The sequence below is a fragment of the Triticum urartu genome, chromosome 5, assembly GCF_003073215.2.
Source record: "Triticum urartu cultivar G1812 chromosome 5, Tu2.1, whole genome shotgun sequence".
NCBI classification, from domain to species: domain Eukaryota; kingdom Viridiplantae; phylum Streptophyta; class Magnoliopsida; order Poales; family Poaceae; genus Triticum; species Triticum urartu.
The window spans coordinates 55080060-55099341 of record NC_053026.1 but is presented as its reverse complement, the minus strand read 5'-3'; the positions used below and the strand labels follow the sequence as shown (position 1 = coordinate 55099341).

General features: G+C 42.8%; 1 protein-coding gene across 1 annotated transcript; it reads left to right on the top strand.

Moving 5' to 3' along the window:
• Window positions 1-6265: 6265 nt before the first annotated feature.
• On the top strand, window positions 6266-13302 carry LOC125507863. Its single transcript, XM_048672384.1, has 14 exons — window positions 6266-6897; window positions 6980-7028; window positions 7268-7353; window positions 7447-7646; window positions 8643-8688; window positions 9229-9305; window positions 9399-9428; window positions 9517-9612; window positions 10143-10245; window positions 10836-10918; window positions 11204-11326; window positions 11488-11599; window positions 11934-12041; window positions 12155-13302. The coding sequence occupies exons 1-14, from the start codon at window positions 6454-6456 to the stop codon at window positions 12920-12922; spliced, it is 2325 nt and encodes a 774-aa protein (XP_048528341.1). The 5' UTR covers window positions 6266-6453; the 3' UTR covers window positions 12923-13302.
• Window positions 13303-19282: the final 5980 nt, after the last annotated feature.

Sequence of the window (19282 nt, the reverse complement as noted above, 5' to 3'; positions counted from 1 at the left end):
CAAGAAGGCCGGCAAAACAAAAGGCATATGTGATATACATGTAATTGATGTGTACCTTACCAGCACTCGTAGTAGCTCCTGGGTATTTGATACCGGTGCAGTTGCTCACATTTGTAACTCAAAGCAGGAGCTGCGGAATAAGCGGAGACTGGCGAAGGACGAGGTGACAATGCGCGTCGGGAATGGTTCCAAGGTCGATGTGATCGCCGTCGGCACGCTGCCTCTACATTTACCTACGGGATTAGTTTTAAACCTCAATAATTGTTATTTAGTGCCAGCTTTGAGCATGAACATTGTATCGGGATCTCGTTTAATTCGAGATGGCTACTCATTTAAATCTGAGAATAATGGTTGTTCCATTTATATGAGAGATATGTTTTATGGTCATGCTCCTATGGTAAATGGTTTATTCTTAATGAATCTCGAGCGTATTGCTACACATATTCATAGTGTGAGTACCAAAAGATGTAAGGTTGACAATGATAGTCCCACATACTTGTGGCACTGCCGCCTTGGTCACATAGGTGTCAAACGCATGAAGAAGCTCCATGCAGATGGACTTTTAGAGTCTCTTGATTATGAATCATTTGACACGTGCGAACCATGCCTCATGGGTAAAATGACCAAGACTCCGTTCTCAGGAACAATGGAGCGAGCAACCAACTTATTGGAAATCATACATACTGATGTGTGCGGTCCAATGAGTGTTGAGGCTCGCGGTGGCTATCGTTATGTTCTCACCCTCACTGATGACTTGAGTAGATATGGGTATGTCTACTTAATGAAACACAAGTCTGAAACCTTTGAAAAGTTCAAGGAATTTCAGAGTGAGGTTGAGAATCAACGTGACAGGAAAATCAAGTTCCTACGATCAGATCGAGGAGGAGAATACTTGAGTCACGAGTTTGGCACACACTTAAGAAAATGTGGAATAGTTTCACAACTCACGCCGCCTGGAACACCTCAGCGTAATGGTGTGTCCGAACGTCGTAATCGCACTCTATTAGATATGGTGCGATCTATGATGTCTCTTGCCGATTTACCGCTATCCTTTTGGGGGTATGCTTTAGAGACTGCCGCATTCACTTTAAATAGGGCTCCGTCGAAATCCGTTGAGACGACACCGTTTGAATTATGCTTTGGTAAGAAACCTAAGTTGTCGTTTCTAAAAGTTTGGGGATGCGATGCTTATGTCAGGAAACTTCAACCTGAAAAGCTTGAACCCAAGTCGGAAAAATGCGTCTTCATAGGATACCCTAAAGAAACTACTGGGTATACCTTCTACCTCAGATCCGAAGGCAAGATCTTTGTTGCCAAGAATGGGTCCTTTCTAGAGAAAGAGTTTCTCTCGAAAGAAGTAAGTGGAAGGAAAGTAGAACTTGATGAAGTATTACCTCTTGAACCGGAAAATGGCGCAACTCAAGAAAATGTCCCTGAGGTGCCTGCACCGACTAGAGAGGAGATTAATGATGATGATCAAGATACTTCTGATCAAGCTCCTACTGAAATTCGAAGGTCCACAAGGACACGTTCCGCACCAGAGTGGTACGGCAACCCTGTCTTGGAAATCATGTTGTTAGACAACGGTGAACCTTCGAACTATGAAGAAGCGATGGCGGGCCCGGATTCCGAAAAATGGCTAGAAGCCATGAAATCCGAGATAGGATCCATGTATGAAAACGAAGTATGGACTTTGACTGACTTGCCCGTTGAGCGGCGAGCCATACAAAATAAATGGATCTTTAAGAAGAAGACAGACGCGGATGGTAATGTGACCATCTATAAAGCTCGGCTTGTCGCTAAGGGTTATCGACAAGTTCAAGGGGTTGACTACGATGAGACTTTCTCACCGGTAGCGAAGCTGAAGTCCGTCCGAATCATGTTAGCGATTGCCGCATTCTATGATTATAAAATATGGCAAATGGACGTCAAAACGACATTCCTTAATGGTTTCCTTAAGGAAGAATTGTATATGATGCAACCGGAAGGTTTTGTCGATCCTAAGAATGCTAACAAGGTGTGCAAGCTCCAACGCTCGATTTATGGGCTGGTGCAAGCATCTCGGAGTTGGAACATTCGCTTTGATGAGATGATCAAAGCGTTTGGGTTTACGCAGACTTATGGAGAAGTCTGCATTTACAAGAAAGTGAGTGGGAGCTCTGTAGCATTTCTCATATTATATGTAGATGACATACTTTTGATGGGAAATGATATAGAACTCTTGGACAGCATTAAGGCCTACTTGAATAAAAGTTTTTCAATGAAGGACCTTGGAGAAGCTGCTTATATATTAGGCATCAAGATCTATAGAGATAGATCGAGACGCCTCATAGGTCTTTCACAAAGCACATACCTTGATAAGATATTGAAGAAGTTCAATATGGATCATTCTAAGAAGGGGTTCTTACCTGTGTTACAAGGTGTGAAATTGAGCTCAGCTCAATGTCCGACCACGACAGAAGATATAGAGGAGATGAGTGTCATCCCCTATGCCTCGGCCATAGGGTCTATTATGTATGCCATGCTGTGTACCAGACCTGATGTAAACCTTGCCGTAAGTTTGGTAGGAAGGTACCAAAGTAATCCCGGCAAGGAACACTGGACAGCGGTCAAGAATATCCTGAAGTACCTGAAAAGGACTAAGGAAATGTTTCTCGTTTATGGAGGTGACGAAGAGCTCGTCGTAAAGGGTTACGTCGACGCTAGCTTCGACACAGATCTGGATGACTCTAAGTCACAAACCGGATACGTGTATATTTTGAATGGTGGGGCAGTAAGCTGGTGCAGTTGCAAGCAGAGCGTCGTGGCGGGATCTACATGTGAAGCGGAGTACATGGCAGCCTCGGAGGCAGCACATGAAGCAATATGGGTGAAGGAGTTCATCACCGACCTAGGAGTCATACCCAATGCGTCGGGGCCGATCAAGCTCTTCTGTGACAACACTGGAGCTATTGCTCTTGCCAAGGAGCCCAGGTTTCACAAGAAGACAAGGCACATCAAGCGTCGCTTCAACTCCATTCGTGAAAATGTTCAAGATGGAGACATAGAGATTTGTAAAGTACATACGGACCTGAATGTAGCGGATCCGTTGACTAAACCTCTCCCTAGAGCAAAACATGATCAACACCAGAATTCCATGGGTGTTCGATTCATCACAATGTAACTAGATTATTGACTCTAGTGCAAGTGGGAGACTGTTGGAAATATGCCCTAGAGGCAATAATAAAAGCATTATTATTATATTTCCTTGTTCATGATAATTGTCTTTATTCATGCTATAATTGTATTATCCGGAAATCGTAATACATGTGTGAATAATAGACACCAACATGTCCCTAGTAAGCCTCTAGTTGACTAGCTCGTTGATCAACAGATAGTCATGGTTTCCTGACTATGGACATTGGATGTCATTGATAACGAGATCACATCATTAGGAGAATGATGTGATGGACAAGACCCAATCCTAAACATAGCATGAGATCGTATAGTTCGTTTGCTAGAGTTTTCCAATGTCAAGTATCTTTTCCTTAGACCATGAAGATCGTGTAACTCCCGGATACCGTAGGAGTGCTTTGGGTATACCAAACGTCACAACGTAACTGGGTGACTATAAAGGTATACTACGGGTATCTCCGAAAGTGTCTGTTGGGTTGACACATGGATCAAGACTGGGATTTGTCACTCGTATGACGGAGAGGTATCACTGGGCCCACTCGGTAATGCATCATCATAATGAGCTCAGAGTGACCAAGTGTCTGGTCACGGGATCATGCATTACGGTACGAGTAAAGTGACTTGCCGGTAACGAGGTTGAACGAGGTATTGGGATACCGACGATCGGATCTCGGGCAAGTAACATACCGATTGACAAAGGGAATTGTATACGGGGTTGCTTGAATCCTCGACATCGTGGTTCATCCGATGAGATCATCGTGGAGCATGTGAGAGCCAACATGGGTATCCAGATCCTGCTGTTGGTTATTGACCGGAGAGCAATCTCGGTCATGTCTACATGTCTCCCGAACCCGTAGGGTCTACACACTTAAGGTTCGGTGACGCTAGGGTTGTAGGGATATGTATATGAAGTAACCCGAATGTTGTTCGGAGTCCCGGATGAGATCCCGGACGTCACGAGGAGTTCCGGAATGGTCCGGAGGTAAAGATTTATATATGGGAAGTCCTGTTTCGGGCATCGGGACAAGTTTCGGGGTTATCGGTATTATACCGGGACCACCGGAAGGGTTCCGGGGGTCCACCGGGTGGGGCCACCTGTCCCAGGGGGCCACATGGGCTGTAGGGGGTGCGCCTTGGCCTACATGGGCCAAGGGCACCAGCCCCAAGAGGCCCATGCGCCTAGGGTTTCAAGGGAGGAAGAGTCCTAGGAGGGGAAGGCACCTCCTAGGTGCCTTGGGGAGGAGGGATTCCTCCCCCTTGGCCGCACCCCCCTAGGAGATTGGATCTCCTAGGCCCGGCGCCCCCCCCCTTGGCCCTCCTATATATAGTGGGGGAAGGAGGGCTTTTCATCCACGCCTTTGGTTGCCTCCTTCTCCCTCTCCAACACCTCCTCCTCCTCCATAGCGCTTGGCGAAGCCCTGCCGGAGTACTGCAGCTCCATCAACACCACGCCGTCGTGTTGCTGCTGGTGCCATCTCCCTCAACCTCTCCTCTCCCCTTGCTGGATCAAGAAGGAGGAGACGTGGCTGTTCCGTACGTGTGTTGAACGCGGAGGTGCCGTCCGTTCGGTGCTAGGATCTCCGGTGATTTGGATCACGTCGTGTACGACTACCTCATCCCCGTTCTTTGAACGCTTCCGCTCGCGATCTACAAAGGTATGTAGATGCATCCGATTACTCGTTGCTAGATGAACTCATAGATGGATCTTGGTGAAACCATAGGAAAATTTTGTTTTCTGCAACGTTCCCCAACAAGGCATTTGTGAAGATCATATCTGAACTGCAGAGCAGCAAACAAAGTCACTTTGCAACAATGGAGGAAGCGCCTAAGAAGGATGTGGAGAGGGCATCCGAAGTGCTTCAATCTCGTTGGGGGGGGGGGAATTGTCTACGGAGCTGCAATGATGTGGGAATCAAAAACTTTGTGATAGCTCATGACATGTTGTGTTATTTTGCATAATATGATTGTCGAGGATGAGAGTGATGGTGTAGCCCAAATCAATAATTTTGAAGCACCCGGAGAACAAGTTCAAATCCCGGAAGATCAAGATGCAGTTTAGCTTATGAACTTTCTATAGATGCATCAGAATCTTCGAGATCACCAGATGCACGCACAACTACTCAATGATTTTGTGGAGCATATGTGAAATCGTAATGGAAACCAAAGAGCTAATGTTTGAGTTGTGCATTTAAATAAATTTTATGTAAGACCCATGCATTTTTGGTACCAACATTTGTTATTACGTGCAATATTTGCGTGTATGATGTGCATGCATTTGCATGGATTTAAAAGTTCGGATTTAAGATATATGGATGCCGGACACAAGATATAAGAGACCGACAAGCGCTGTTCGCGGACGCGCCCGTGGATGTTACTGGATTTGTCCAAGTCTGGCTGTAGATGCTCTAACAACACTTGTATCGTCGTTTGGTAGAAGTCTCCTTCTCAAGAAATTCCACTAGTATTGTATGAGAACGATATAATCCCCATGATTAAGCAATAACTTTTTTCCAAGAAAAAATCATATCGTTGACTTTTTTCTTCTTCAAAAGATCCTCGTTAGGCATATTTTGAAGTGCCAATTCACTTATTTTGTTCCGTACCTCATGTAGTCCATATTAATATCTCTGTAAAGAGACTTGTACTATTTAGGACAGACGAAATACAATATAAAATATGATACTCCCTCTGTTTCTAAATACAATCTTTTATATAGATTTTATTAATATAAATTACATACGAAGCAAAATAAGTGAATGCACACTCTAAAATCTGTCTTTACATATCCATATGTAACCCATATTAAAATCTCTGAAAAGACTTATTATTTAGAAATAGAGAGAGTAGTACTGAAATACTATACGTTAGCCATTCGAATCCGATCCTATTTCACCGATACTTAGATCACACCGTTACTTTTTCGACTTTTTTTTTTTAAAGATCCTCGTTAGCACGAGCAAAAGCGTCGGAGTCCGGGGAAGCAGGCTCACCGCGCAAGCCGTCCGTCCACCTGTACGTACGTGTAACGAAGAGTCGAAGATTCCGAGTAAAAAAAAAAACCCGAAGATTGTCGTATGTATAAATGTCTCCAAATCCGCGAGCAAATCTTCCCGACGAAGTTTTTACGCTTAATTAAGTTGCGGGGTAATACTAATAGCCGCGGCAACCTCCCGATTTCCCCCCAAGCCCAAAACCCAAACCCCAAATTTCCCTCTCCGCACAACGTCCCAATCCGCATTTCCTCCCCGCCGATCGGCGGCGCCGGCGCCGGCGCCGCGGATGACGATGGGGGCGTCGTCGTCGAATAGGATCCATATCGACTGGGTACAGATGTTCAGCCCCGCCTCCCCCGGCCGCGACGATGACGTCTGCTTCGACTCCCCTCCCTCGGCGGCCGGGAAGGGGAGGGCCAAGGGGAATGCGTCCGCCCGTTCCTCCCCCGGCGAGGGATTCGTCTCCCCTCCCCCGGCGCCGGCCAAGGGGAAGGGGAGGAGGGATGCGGAGGCGGAGGGGGAGTTCTCGGGGAGATCGGATGACGGGCTGCGGCGGGACATCGCGGATTTGTCGGGCGAGGAGCTGCGGCTTCAGATCACGTGCGTCCGCAGCACGCACCCCGCGTTCGGAGGCCTAATCGAGCAGGAGAAGAGGGAAGGCCGCAAACGCCTCCTCCGGCTGCTCGAGGAGGAGGCGCGGCGCCGGGGGATGGGTACGAACAGCGCCAAGGTTCGATCCTGCACTCGTGTCTGATTGGGCCCCCTCTCCCTCTCGCAACCTGTTTACATGGTCATGGTGTGTTTATTCGCAGGATGGCGGTGCTTCCTACCGGGATCCTCGTTCTGATGCTTACTTACTTGGTAAGGCTTTTTTTGCTTACTGCATGTTCAGTTATGAGCTTATACCTTAGCAATGTCCAGAGATCGGTTGGCAAAGTATGGGTACATGGGAGCTGTGAATGGAGTTGGTACAGGAAATGCATTGTATGCAGTTTGGTTTGAACATCTAATGAAAATATGACGACTGCCGAATCTGTTCCACCTAATTTGCTCACAACCATGCTATGCCCAACTTTAAGTGTAGTGTGCCCTTTTTGCAGATGTCGATGATTCGGAGGCGGAGCGTGCTCACAGATACCATCTGAAGTTATCTCCCATCCGCTCGACAAAGAAAAACTACGGAGGGGTATATACTCTATAGTATGATGTGCACGTCTTCTTGTTGTTGATAATCTGTAAAAATCTCTTCTAAATTAGGATGAGATCGTGGTGAATGCAGCTAGGTGTGGTTGCACGGAGAAGTTTGAAGCAACCTGGACGAATGAGACCTATACCAGAGGATAAGATGTACTCAAGCAAAACATCTCCATCTACTTTATCTGGGCATAAACAGAGAGTCCGTGCCGTTGATCCAAAGGAACATGATAGAGAAAAGCGTCGGCAGATTCAAAGCAACTTTTTCAGCAATCCTGCAAATAGGTATGTGTCAGATTTTCAGAAAATCAGGGCAACAACCTTTATGCATTTCTAACAGAAATGAAACATGCCATCCTGTGTTAAGCTTATTAGCACACCACATGAGTGCCCATTTTTAGTTTTGACTGTCCCTGTTCCCGGCATCCCTGCACAACCTGTTTTAGGATCTCCGTGTTACTAATTTACAATGTTTCTGTCAATGTGTATTGCACCTTACTAGTATTATTACTACTTGTGTTTGGCAATTACAAGAGACTCCATTTACAGCTCTTTTATGATTTAGTTTCAAATTCCAACGAATTTTTAAGCTGCACTTTTAATAGGAAGTCACTGTTTTGTAAGAAAGTATATTGACGGAATTATGTATGTATATGGCTACTTGGTTCTGCTGTGTTCTGGAATTGTGCAGACTTGGTAGTCGCAATGGAGTTCTGAGACAGGAATCTTGATCATTTTTAACAAATGATAATAGTATCACTTTACTTGATTCAGATTTCAAGCATATGCTGTTTTGCTTTCTGCAAAGCCATGATTGTGCCATTCTTTTAGGAAGAAAATGCCTTCTCTCTTGTTTTTTAGGTGCACTGTGCACTTATACATCAGCAGTATTAATATCAGTACTCCACTTTGTTAAGACCTGCTTGACATAAGTTATTGAAAATGTGTGGACTACATATTCTGGTGAAATGTTATATATCCAATTCTGTTATACTCCTCTGTTCCTAAATATAAGTCTTTTTAGGGATTTCAATATGGACTACATACGGATGTACATAGACGTAGTTTAGAGTGTAGATTCACTCATTTTGCTCTGTATGTAGTCCATATTGGAATATCTAAAAAGACTTATATTTAGGAACGGAGGGAGTAATAAGCATTGCGGATATTGTTCACATACGTCATACAGTCTCTCTCAGTACTTCATACAATACATCTCAGTATACTATTACATTTAATCAAAATATTAAGCTGAGATTCCTTTTCAATTCTTCGACACAGGTGGAATGTACAGCATGGAGATTCATCTGTTTCATATTCTCGAAAGGTGGGTACGCTGACAACGTGACAATCATCTAGATCAATGAAATTACTATTCTACTCCCTCCGTTCCAAATAAGTGTAATGGTTTTAGTTCAAAAGTTCAAATTTGAACTAAAACCAAACTAAAACTATGACACTTATTTTGGAACGGAGGGAGTAAAAGTTTCCTTACTTTTTGCCCCTGTACAAATGATCCTTATTTCCTATTGCTTGAGTGGTCAAGCTACAAAGCTGTCCTATTGCATGCAGTGTGAGTGCATTTGAGCTGTTTACGATTAATGACATTTCACTTGTTACATGATGCTGGCTTCTGCAGAAAACTGGCCTCCTCCATTTATGTACACTGCCACACTTCCCATTAATAGTTTGGCCGTGCTAATTAATTCTAGCACTGGGTCTGTCCTTTAAGTTAGGTCATCATCATGAAATAAAACCAGGATGTTTTTGGACAGTGTACTTGCAGTAGTAGATTGATCATCATGCCACTTTTAGATACAAATTTGACCTTACACAGCTACATTATTATATTGTGTACCTATACTAGGTTAATGATGTGGTTCTCGTGGATGACGAAGATGCGCAATCTGATGAACCAGTAGACTGTCGGGTGCCAGAGGAATGGTAAGTAAGGAGCTTCACCACCAACGTGTTTTCTGTTATGCATACTGAGCTAAAGTTTCAACTTACTATCTGATAAAACAATGGGTTTTTCAGGAACTACTCAAAAATTTACTATCCATCAAGGTGAACACTGCATTTTTTTTTGAAGACCTTCAGTTCATGGCAGTGAATTTTTCTTTAGTTCTGTCATTAACACTAAACATTTGAACAGAGATGATCCAGAAGCTGTAGAGCTCACCAGTTCGGATATCAAATGCCTTGATCCTGGAGTATATTTGTCGTCCCCTGTAATAAACTACTACATTCAGTAAGAATATATGTCCCTATCTTTCAAGTTTTGCTTTGTATCATTCTATGATCTTCTCCTTTTAGAGACTGCTTGAGCACATCATGTGTCTTTGAATAATACTCCCTCCATTCACCATTATAAGATGTTCTAACTTTTTTCTAAATCTGATGTATATAGACGCCTTTTATTGTGTTTGTTCACTCATTTCAGTCTGAATCTAGTCTATACTGAATTATCTAAAATGTCTTGTAATAGTGAACGGAGGGAGTAGGAAGCAATCAATTCTTTATGATTTGAGAACATTTAGGTGTTAATGCACCTAGTTGTGCTGCCTGTTGGTATTGAAATGTCCGGACATCATCAAGCTATCTATTTGAGCTGTTGAGCTTGACGAATTAGTAAAAATAGCATCATGTGAATTTTTAGTCATCCACTTACTCAGAGATGTTAGAATTGTTTAAAGTTAGGACTTGTGAATTCTGTTCATAACAACTTTGCTTCTAAATGGATGTTTCTGTTTAACTCTTTGTATGATATTCTTCTGGCAGATACATCAAAAGAGACAAATTTCAACGTGAAGCTGCCAGAAACAATTTCCACATGTTTAACACATATTTTTACAGCAAGCTTCAAGAAGCATTATTTGGGAAGGTAAGATTGTCTTTCTATTGAATGACTTGAATACTGCTGCAAAAAATATATGTTAGTCTTCTCCAAGTTCTATTATTCATGGTACATGAGAGTACTTTGGAGATGAGCTTTTTGTTGTTTGCTTGGTAAAATGTGATAGTGTAAGCTATTACTCCCTCCATACGGAATTACTTGACGCTCAAACGGATGTATCTAGCAATAAAATAGGTCTAGATACATCCGTTTGAGCGTCAAGTAATTCGGGACGAAGGAAATACTATACTGTGTTGTAGTTGTCCTTTCTTAGTATCTTGAGTTCTTGACTCTTGTATATCTAATAGCCTTTTTATGATTTATCTTTCTTTTTTATGTAGTGTTGTACTATTTTCATATGGTGTTTTCTCTGAATCTTATTCTTAGTGATACATGAGTACTCTGGACATCTGCTTTTATTGCTTCCATGTTAAGATGCGATAGTAACAGGCATATGTCCAGAGTACTCTGAATTTTTGGACAATGTGTTGTACTTGTCCTGTCTTAGTACTTCACTACTTGTTTCTTATAAAGTACTGTTTTTATAATTTTAGATTGTAATGCTCCACTTTTTCTAGGGCGAGTTCGTGAAGTTGAGAAGATGGTGGAAAGGTGTCAATATATTTCAGAGAGGATACATTATACTGCCAATCCATGGAACGTAAGTTAGTTACTGGAATAGGAATTCTAACATGTTTGTTATTTATATGCTTGCAAATATAATTGACGGCTCATGTTATTGATTATTTTATCCAAATGCACTCTTGGATAAGTTTTATAACTCCATGCTCCATCTGGATCTGCAGTTTCAGATGCCTAAGTATCAATCCTTTAGTAATCTGATGAATTATTTTACAAGCATTGGGTTGTGGCCTATGAGGTTTATAACATTATGTGTACTTCTTTTGGTATTTCTGCTAAATGCATTTTTGTCTTTGTTAATTAGGGCACACTGGAGCCTGGTGATTATCTGCATTCCTGCAAAAGAGAGTAATTCAGGACCAATCGTACTTCATCTGGACTCCTTAGGGATGCATCCTACTGATGACATTTATCGTACAGTTAGGAGGTAAGTGACATGACGACTATTATCTAACTTTGGGTGCTAGCTGGGAAATTTCTTGGAACTATTATGACTGATGCTTGATGGCTGGTTCACTTGTTGATGAGTTCTATGATTTTGATAGCGAATAAACTCTTCATAACGCTGATGTCGTCAACTGTATGTAGATTCCTTGAAGAGGAATGGAAGCATTTAAGGAAGAACCCTCCTTCTGACATTTCTATTTCAGACACAATATGGGAGGATCTTCCAAGGAATATACACAAGGAAAATGTTGAGGTAAGTGTTATGATGGGTGGATACTTTATAGAAGCAGACGATGCAGGTGTGTCTTAAAAGCAATGAGAGTTGATTATGGAGAAATACACCATAGTTCATAAGCAAGGAGGCATTTGATAACGAAAAGCGAGTTGTTTCTTCTTGCTTGACTTATCACCTAGGAGTCTAGTACTCAAAACTCTTTAGATCGCTAACTATCCAGGTCATTGAATCTTTTTTTTTTTGGTTTGGAATTGGTTCCTGGATTTCTACACTCAAAGTTGTTTAGATTGTGGTCTGCAATTAAATTACATTTTTATCTTGGTACATTCTTATAAATTGTTACAATGACCAGGTTCCAGGGCAGAACAACGCATATGATTGTGGCATCTTCATGCTTTACTATATTCAACGGTTTATAATTGAAGCACCAGAAAATTTCACAAGAGATAGACTTGTCATGGTTGGTGGTGCCAACTCCTTTCTGTATTTCTCAGTTCTTATAATGCTTTGTCTGTTTAGCTTAGCGAGTTTCTTTCTCAAGGGTTTAACACTGAGCTTGTATTGGCTTTACAGTTTAGTCGCAGTTGGTTTAGATCTGAAGAGGCTTCTAATTTAAGAAACAAGATAAGGAAACTACTGCTGAAAGAGTTTGAAAGTGCGAGGGTTGATGATGTTATGTCTGAGGCAGCTACAGCTGATGGCTCTGATGATGACTGTTTCATGAAGGAAGGAGAATCAGAGGCACCTACAGCTGATGGCTCTCATGAAGACTGTGTGATGATGGAGGGAGAATCAGAGGCGGTTATACCTGAGGCAGCTACAGCTGATGGCTCTGATGATGTTAAGACAGGGGCAGCAACATCTGATGGCTCTGATGAAATCTTATGGAAAGGAAAATCAGAAGCAGTTGCATCTCGTGACAGTGATTTAATGGTGGTAGGAGGTGGAGACACATTTGAGGGAACACCTTGGAGCACCCGCAAAAGTGATGGAAGGAACAGAGTATGTGTTCTTTCTGAAGAGGCTACATTGCCTGGTAGCGCGGTGAAGGACGATGAATATACCATGAAATCAGATCCTGACAGCTCAGAAAGTGAAGAAGTTGTTGAGTTCTTACCTTCTGACAATGACAATGACAATGACAATGAAGAGGTCATGCATAGAGGAACACGGCCGGATTTATTTTATTGTGATGACAGCTGTGACAGTGAAGCAGAAGAGGTCACAGGTGCTTGGAAGCGAAGATCAAGAACAATGAAGAGGCCAGACAGAGCCGGTGATGTGCAGATCATAGAAGATAGAAAGCCAAGAGCTAGATTGGAACTCTGCCGCATGACGTGACATGAAGGGCTCATCCACCCATTTCCAGGATGACCGAAAACCAATCCGTATGATAGTAGGTGATGAAAGGCATAATGTATTGCCGGACAATGCATGATCGATCAATCTTCCCCTAGCTCTTCTTGCCCTTGGTAAAGTTTTGGTAGTAAGGCCATGGGCGTGGGTTGGGAGGGGGATTTATAGTGTACAGGTTAAGCATATAGGGCATATCCAGACTGCAAGACTATTAAGTGGCGCACTCTTTTGCAAATATAGGCTATCGAAATGATTGTGTTATTATTACATACTATCTCTGTTCCAAAATATTTGTTTTTTTAGAGATTTCAAATGGACTATCACATATGGATGTATATATATATATATTTTAGAGTGTAGATTCACTTATTTTGCTACGTATGTGGTCACTTATTGAAATCTCTAGAAAGACAAATACTTCCTCCGTAAACTAATATAAAAGCGTTTAGATCACTAAAATAGTGATCTAAACGCTTTTATATTAATTTACAGAGGGAGTATTTAGGAACGGAGGGAGTAGTTAGTGGTATTATCATTTCACAACCAATCTTGTTTGGCACCAAGAACCGTGTTGGATACCATTCTTGCACTTCATTTCTTAGCCATCATGTTGCTGCAAGTCTTTTTGTTTGTTACTCCCTCCATCCGAAAATACTTGTCATCAAAATGGATAAAAGGAGATGTATCTAGATGTATTTAGTTCTAGACACATGTTCCTTTATCCATTTTGATGACAAGTATTTTTGGACGAAGGGAGTATTAGTTAAGTGCATCTAGTGCCACCCCTAGTTGGTTTTGGAGTATTGACGACAAATCTGGTTGACGGATTAATGTGTTTGTGAGAATTGCAGGATAACACAGGTAGTAGTCCATCATTGATTCGGTTTTTCTACCGGAGATGACCCCTAAAAATGTATGAAGACATTGAAGACAAAGATGGTATATGAAGATATTCACACTGAAGACTATGACAAGAGAAGACATTGAGTGACTATGGAGCGTGAAGACTTAGTTGTTTCGTTGTTTCCTTTTTTTCTTTGTTGAGTCATAGGAACCACTGTACTGTTAAGTGGGGTCCCAGTGAACCAGTCAGAATGACTGAAGTGATGCTTAACCAAAATCCTATGTCTTCGAGAGAAGACAATGAGAGCAAATCTTATCCAGAGTTGGATAAGTCAGCTTTGCTTGTAGCCCAAATAAAGTTATTGTGTGTGTTTGAAATTTGACCATTGGAACACGTGTCAGTTTTTTAGTGACCCAGAGTCATTTCGGACAAATCAGGTCGGGTTGCCTAATGGCTATAAATAGCCCACCCCTACACCATAAATTGGTTGGCTGCTCAGAGTTAGTGCACGACTTTTGTCGTTTGAGAGCAACCCACCTCGAAGCATTTAAGAGAGAAATCCTTGCGAGGACAAAGCCCTAAACACCCAAAGCCAAAGAGTGTTAGGCATCACTGAAATCTTCCTGTCTGTGTGATCTGAAGACTTATTACACTTGAGGACTGTGAATCCTCCAGCCGGTTAGGCGTCGCGTTCTGAGCATCCAAGAGTCATTGTGGATCGCTGGTGAACGAAGTCTGTGAAGGTTTGGAAGTCTACCTTGAAGACTTAACAGAGTGATTGAGCGAGGACCGGGTGTCCTTAGCTCAAGGGAAATAAGGTGAAGACACGGTCTTCTGAGTTAAATCTCAGCCTTCCTAACCAGACGTACAGTTGTCACATCAACTGGAACTGGTCTTCAACGAGTTACTGGTGCTGTCCTTCCCATCTCTTTATTACAGTTGGTCCTTGTGAAGTCATTGCCTGTTTGCATTATCTTTTTGTCTTCACTGTGTGATTGCTTGTTCTAATTGGCTTCATACTATTTTCCATCCTGATCCATACTGCCTAGCTGCTATTAGTCTTTGTGCTTTCACTTCATTCAATACTTGACTATGGCTTGCCTAGTGTAGTTTACCTTTCGCTGCATGGTAATAGGTTTATTTCTATCATTTGTCTTCGAAACTTCCATATTTTGAAGACTTCCATAAAAATCGCCTATTCACCCCCCTCTAGTCGACCACTAGCACTTTAAATTGGTATCAGAGCAAGGTACTCCCTTGTTCTGTATGATTCGGTTTAATCATCTGGAGTTTTTGCTATGTAGACTGCAGGGATAATCAAAGTCTCCGCTGCGTGCCCCGTCTTCGATGGAACTGAATATCCCTACTAGAAGAATAAGATGCGCATGCATCTTGAAGCCATTGATGTCGACCTCTGGTATGTCGTCAAGAATGGCGTCCTCAAGGCTGGTGAAGGTGTCACCGCTGCTGATGTCAAGAAGTTTGTTTAACTGGATTCCACTGTCAAGAATATCATCTGTGGTCATCTGACCAAAGGGCAATATGGCCGTGTGAGTGCTCTGGAAACATCTAAGCTAGTCTGGGACTGGCTCTCTAAGGTCAACGAAAGCGTCTCAACTCAGAGAGATTAAAGGATCAGTGTCCTTCGCAACCTCTTCAATCGCTTCAAGAGAAACGACAATGAGAATGTTCAGCTCACGTTTGATCGACTCACTGACATCACAAATGAGCTTCAAGCTCTCGGTGCTACTGAGATCACCAAGCATGAAATCGTCAAGACACTCCTGAGATCACTTGACAGCTCGTTTGACACCCTAGCCCTGATGATTCAAGAACGCCCTGACTTCAAGAGACTCGATCCGTCTGACATACTTGAAAGGCTCAACACACATGAGTTTCAGCTTTCTGAGAAAAGAGACATCTATGGTCCCAATTATGGCCGAACTCGTGCCTTGAAGGCAAAAGCTGTTTCCTCATCTGAAGAAGAATCTGACTGCAGTTCTGATGACCCTGAAGACATTGGAAAGGAGCTTGCTATGCTTGTGAAGAAGTTTCAGAAATTCACCAAGAAGAAAGGCTTCAAAAAGTCCTCACAATCCAGCTCAAGGAATGATGAGGTTTCTGCTCATGACTACAAGAAGAGAACATGCCACAAGTGCAAGAAACCTGGTCACTACATCTCTGAATGTCCGCAGTGGGATAATGAGAACAACAACAAGAAGAAGAGCAAGGAATATGATTCCGACGACAAGAAGAAGAAGAAGAAATACTCAAAGTCTTCTTCCAAGTCTCCCTCAAAGTCTTCATCACACAAGAAGAGCTCATCTGGCAAGACTCGTGCGTTTGTTGGCAAGGAAATGGATTCAGAGGAGGAGTCTGCTTCTGAGGAGGCAGAGGTGGAGTCTGAGGAGGAGTACGATTTTGGCGTTGCAAGTCTGGCTATAGCCTACGTTGCCAAGTCCATCTTCAACACTAAAGACAATGACTTCATCACCGACGCCGATGCTAATAACAAGGACAAGTCCGCTCCCACCTACTGCTTCATGGTACGTGGTGCCAAGGTAAACTCACACACTACTCACTATCAAACATCCAGTGAACATGACTCTGATTGTGGTTCCAAACCCAGCTACAAAGCACTTGCTTAAATTTCAACTGAACAACAGAAAGCTATGGAACATATTCAAAAACTGTTAGACAAAAGCGATGACCTGTTAGACGCTGAAATGACTCGATCTCAGTCCTTAATTGAAGACATAAAAAATCTTCATGTTAAGTATGAGGAACTTGAAAGTCGTCATGAAACGCTCTCAACAACTCATGAAAAGCTTTCTTATGATTATCTTCAAAGGAAGCAAGATCTTGAGAAATTGAGAGCGGCTCATGAAGATTTTCAAAAGGAAAACGAGTCACTTCGCGCCAAACAGATCAGTCCCGCTCAGGAAGGATTTGAACCACCATGTCTTAAATGCATTGAGCTTGACAACGCTACTTCTGTTGCTGGATGTTCCACTACTGCTACTGTTGCAATATCTTCAACTGTTGATGTGGTAACTAACCCCTCTGCTGAGGATGCCACTGCTATTGCTGATGAAAATGCTAGGTTGAAGACATTGCTTGAAATAGGGATGTACAAAAGTCTCAAAGGGCACCAGACACTATGTGATGTCCTCAAAAGGCAGATCCTGAACCGAAACCCTAGGAAAGAGGGTGTTGGGTTCGAAAGGAAAATGAATGCTGATGGCTCTTACTGGAAACCTGAGCAGTACCCCAAAACCACATGGGTTGCTGCAAAGGAACCTTCAGTGGATCCATCCACCCTATCTGGCTTCACTTGTGCTAATCCCATCATCATTGATGAATCCTTTGATGCAAACTATAAACTGTTTAAGAATCAGAATGGTGAAGTGTTTGCCAGGTATATTGGTACTAACTGTAGGAATGGGCCACCTATGAAGAAAGTCTGGGTGCCGAAAAAGTGTCTGGAGAATCTTCCTGTGAATGTCATCATGATACCACACGTGAAGAAGACAAACCTCAGACCACAGGCTTCATATGGTCCAAAGGCTTCATACAGGCAGAGGACTCACCCGAGTCGCACTAACGCAAATATTTTGCAGGGAAACCATACTCAGGCCTATGAATATGAGCGCGTTTCATCAAACCGCCATGTTCATAAGACCCAGAACTACTCTGCTTATTCTTATGAGTACTATTGTCCACCTGCAAGACTATTTGTTAGGGCTCCAAAGCCAAAGTTCTCAGATGATGCACTTAGACTCATTGCTTCGAAGCCACCCTTGAAGATGTGGGTGGCTAAGAAAGCTTAACTCTCTTTTGCAGGGAAAGGTCTCCAGCCGAAAATCAAATGCGTCTGAAGCTATTGCTGGGGACCTTAAACATCTTGTAGGGCGCAAGATCAAATGCCCAAATGGTCTTATTATGTATTTTGTTCCTGAGTCGCTTGCTACTTGCCCTATCAGTCCTAACCTCGATCTAAGCTTTAATAATCCTCTTGCTCGTCAAATGTTTATGCTTCACAATGCTCTTCATGAAGCCTATCCCCCTAACTGCACTGTAGGGTATGACACCAGTTGCTTCAGAATGGATTATTGATAGTGGATGTACTAATCACATGACTGGCAAGCGAAGTCTTCTCATGGACTCAACCTTACGTCCATCTGACAAAAGTCACATCACATTTGCTGATACTGGTAAAAGCAAGGTATTGGGTCTAGGTAGAGTTGCAATCTCAAAGGATCAGCACATGGATAAAGTGATGCTTGTTGAATCCCTTGGTTTCAACTTAATGTCTGTCTCAGTGCTTTGCGATTTGAACATGGTTGTGATATTTGGAAAATATCGTTGCCTAGTTCTAATGGAATCTAACAAGTCTCTAGTCTTTGAAGGGTATCGAAAAGATGATTTGTACATGGTAGATTTCTTAGCAGGACCACAGCTTGCCGTATATCTTCTTGCAAAAGCTTCAGAATGCTGGCTCTGGCATCGGAGGCTAGGGCATGCTGGCATGAGGAACTTGCACACTCTTGCAAAGAAGAAGCACGTCATAGGCATCGAGGGCGCCAAGTTCAAGAAGGATCACTTATGCGGTGCCTGTGAAGCTGGAAAGATGACGAGGGCCAAGCATCCCTCGAAGACAATCATGACAACGACTCAACCCTTCGAACTGCTACACATGGACCTCTTCGGCCCTACTCACTACTCAACCCTTACTACTACTGCTTGTCTCTATGGCTTTGTCATTGTTGATGATTATTCAAGATATACATGGGTGCATATAATTCTCTACAAGACTGAAGTGCAGGATGTCTTCAGACGCTTTGCCAATCGAGCCATGAACAACTATGGCGTCAAGATCAAGCACATCCGAAGTGACAATGGCACTGCATTCAAGAACACCGGCCTCGTACACTTATCTTGATACATTGGGCATCACTCATGAGTTCTCAGCTCCGTACACGCCGCAGCAGAATTGCATCGTGGAATGCAAGAACAGAACACTCATTGAGATGGCTCGGACGATGCTCGATGAATACAAGACTCCAAGGAAGTTCTGGCCTGAAGCTATTGATACTGCATGCCATGTCATCAACCGTGTCTATCTTCACAAGCTTCTGAAGAAAACATCATATGAATTCCTCATTGGTAAGAAGCCAAACGTGAGTTACTTTAGAGTATTTGGTGCCAGGTGCTGGATCAAGGATCCACATCACACTTCAAAATTTGCACCGAAAGCACATGAAGGTTTTATGCTTGGTTACAGAAAGGATTCGCACTCCTATAGAGTCTTCAACCTATTTCATTATAAAGTGGTTGAAACTATGGATGTGCGGTTCGATGAGACTAACGGCTCGCAAAGAGAGCACCTGCCAAAGGTGCTAGATGAAATTCCACCCAGTGAATCCATCAAGCTTATGGGAACTGGAGAAATCATACCGTCTGAAGAACAACCTGAAGAGGAACTTATCATCTCTGCACTT

Excerpts from the sequence above, each read along its gene's own strand:
- LOC125507863 (XM_048672384.1), top strand. The coding sequence starts at position 6,454 with ATGACGATGGGGGCGTCGTCGTCGAATAGGATCCATATCGACTGGGTA. Across the intron at positions 9,429-9,516 it reads AAAATTTACTATCCATCAAG|AGATGATCCAGAAGCTGTAG; the intron begins GTGAACACTGCA and ends ACATTTGAACAG. Across the intron at positions 11,327-11,487 it reads ATTTATCGTACAGTTAGGAG|ATTCCTTGAAGAGGAATGGA; the intron begins GTAAGTGACATG and ends AACTGTATGTAG.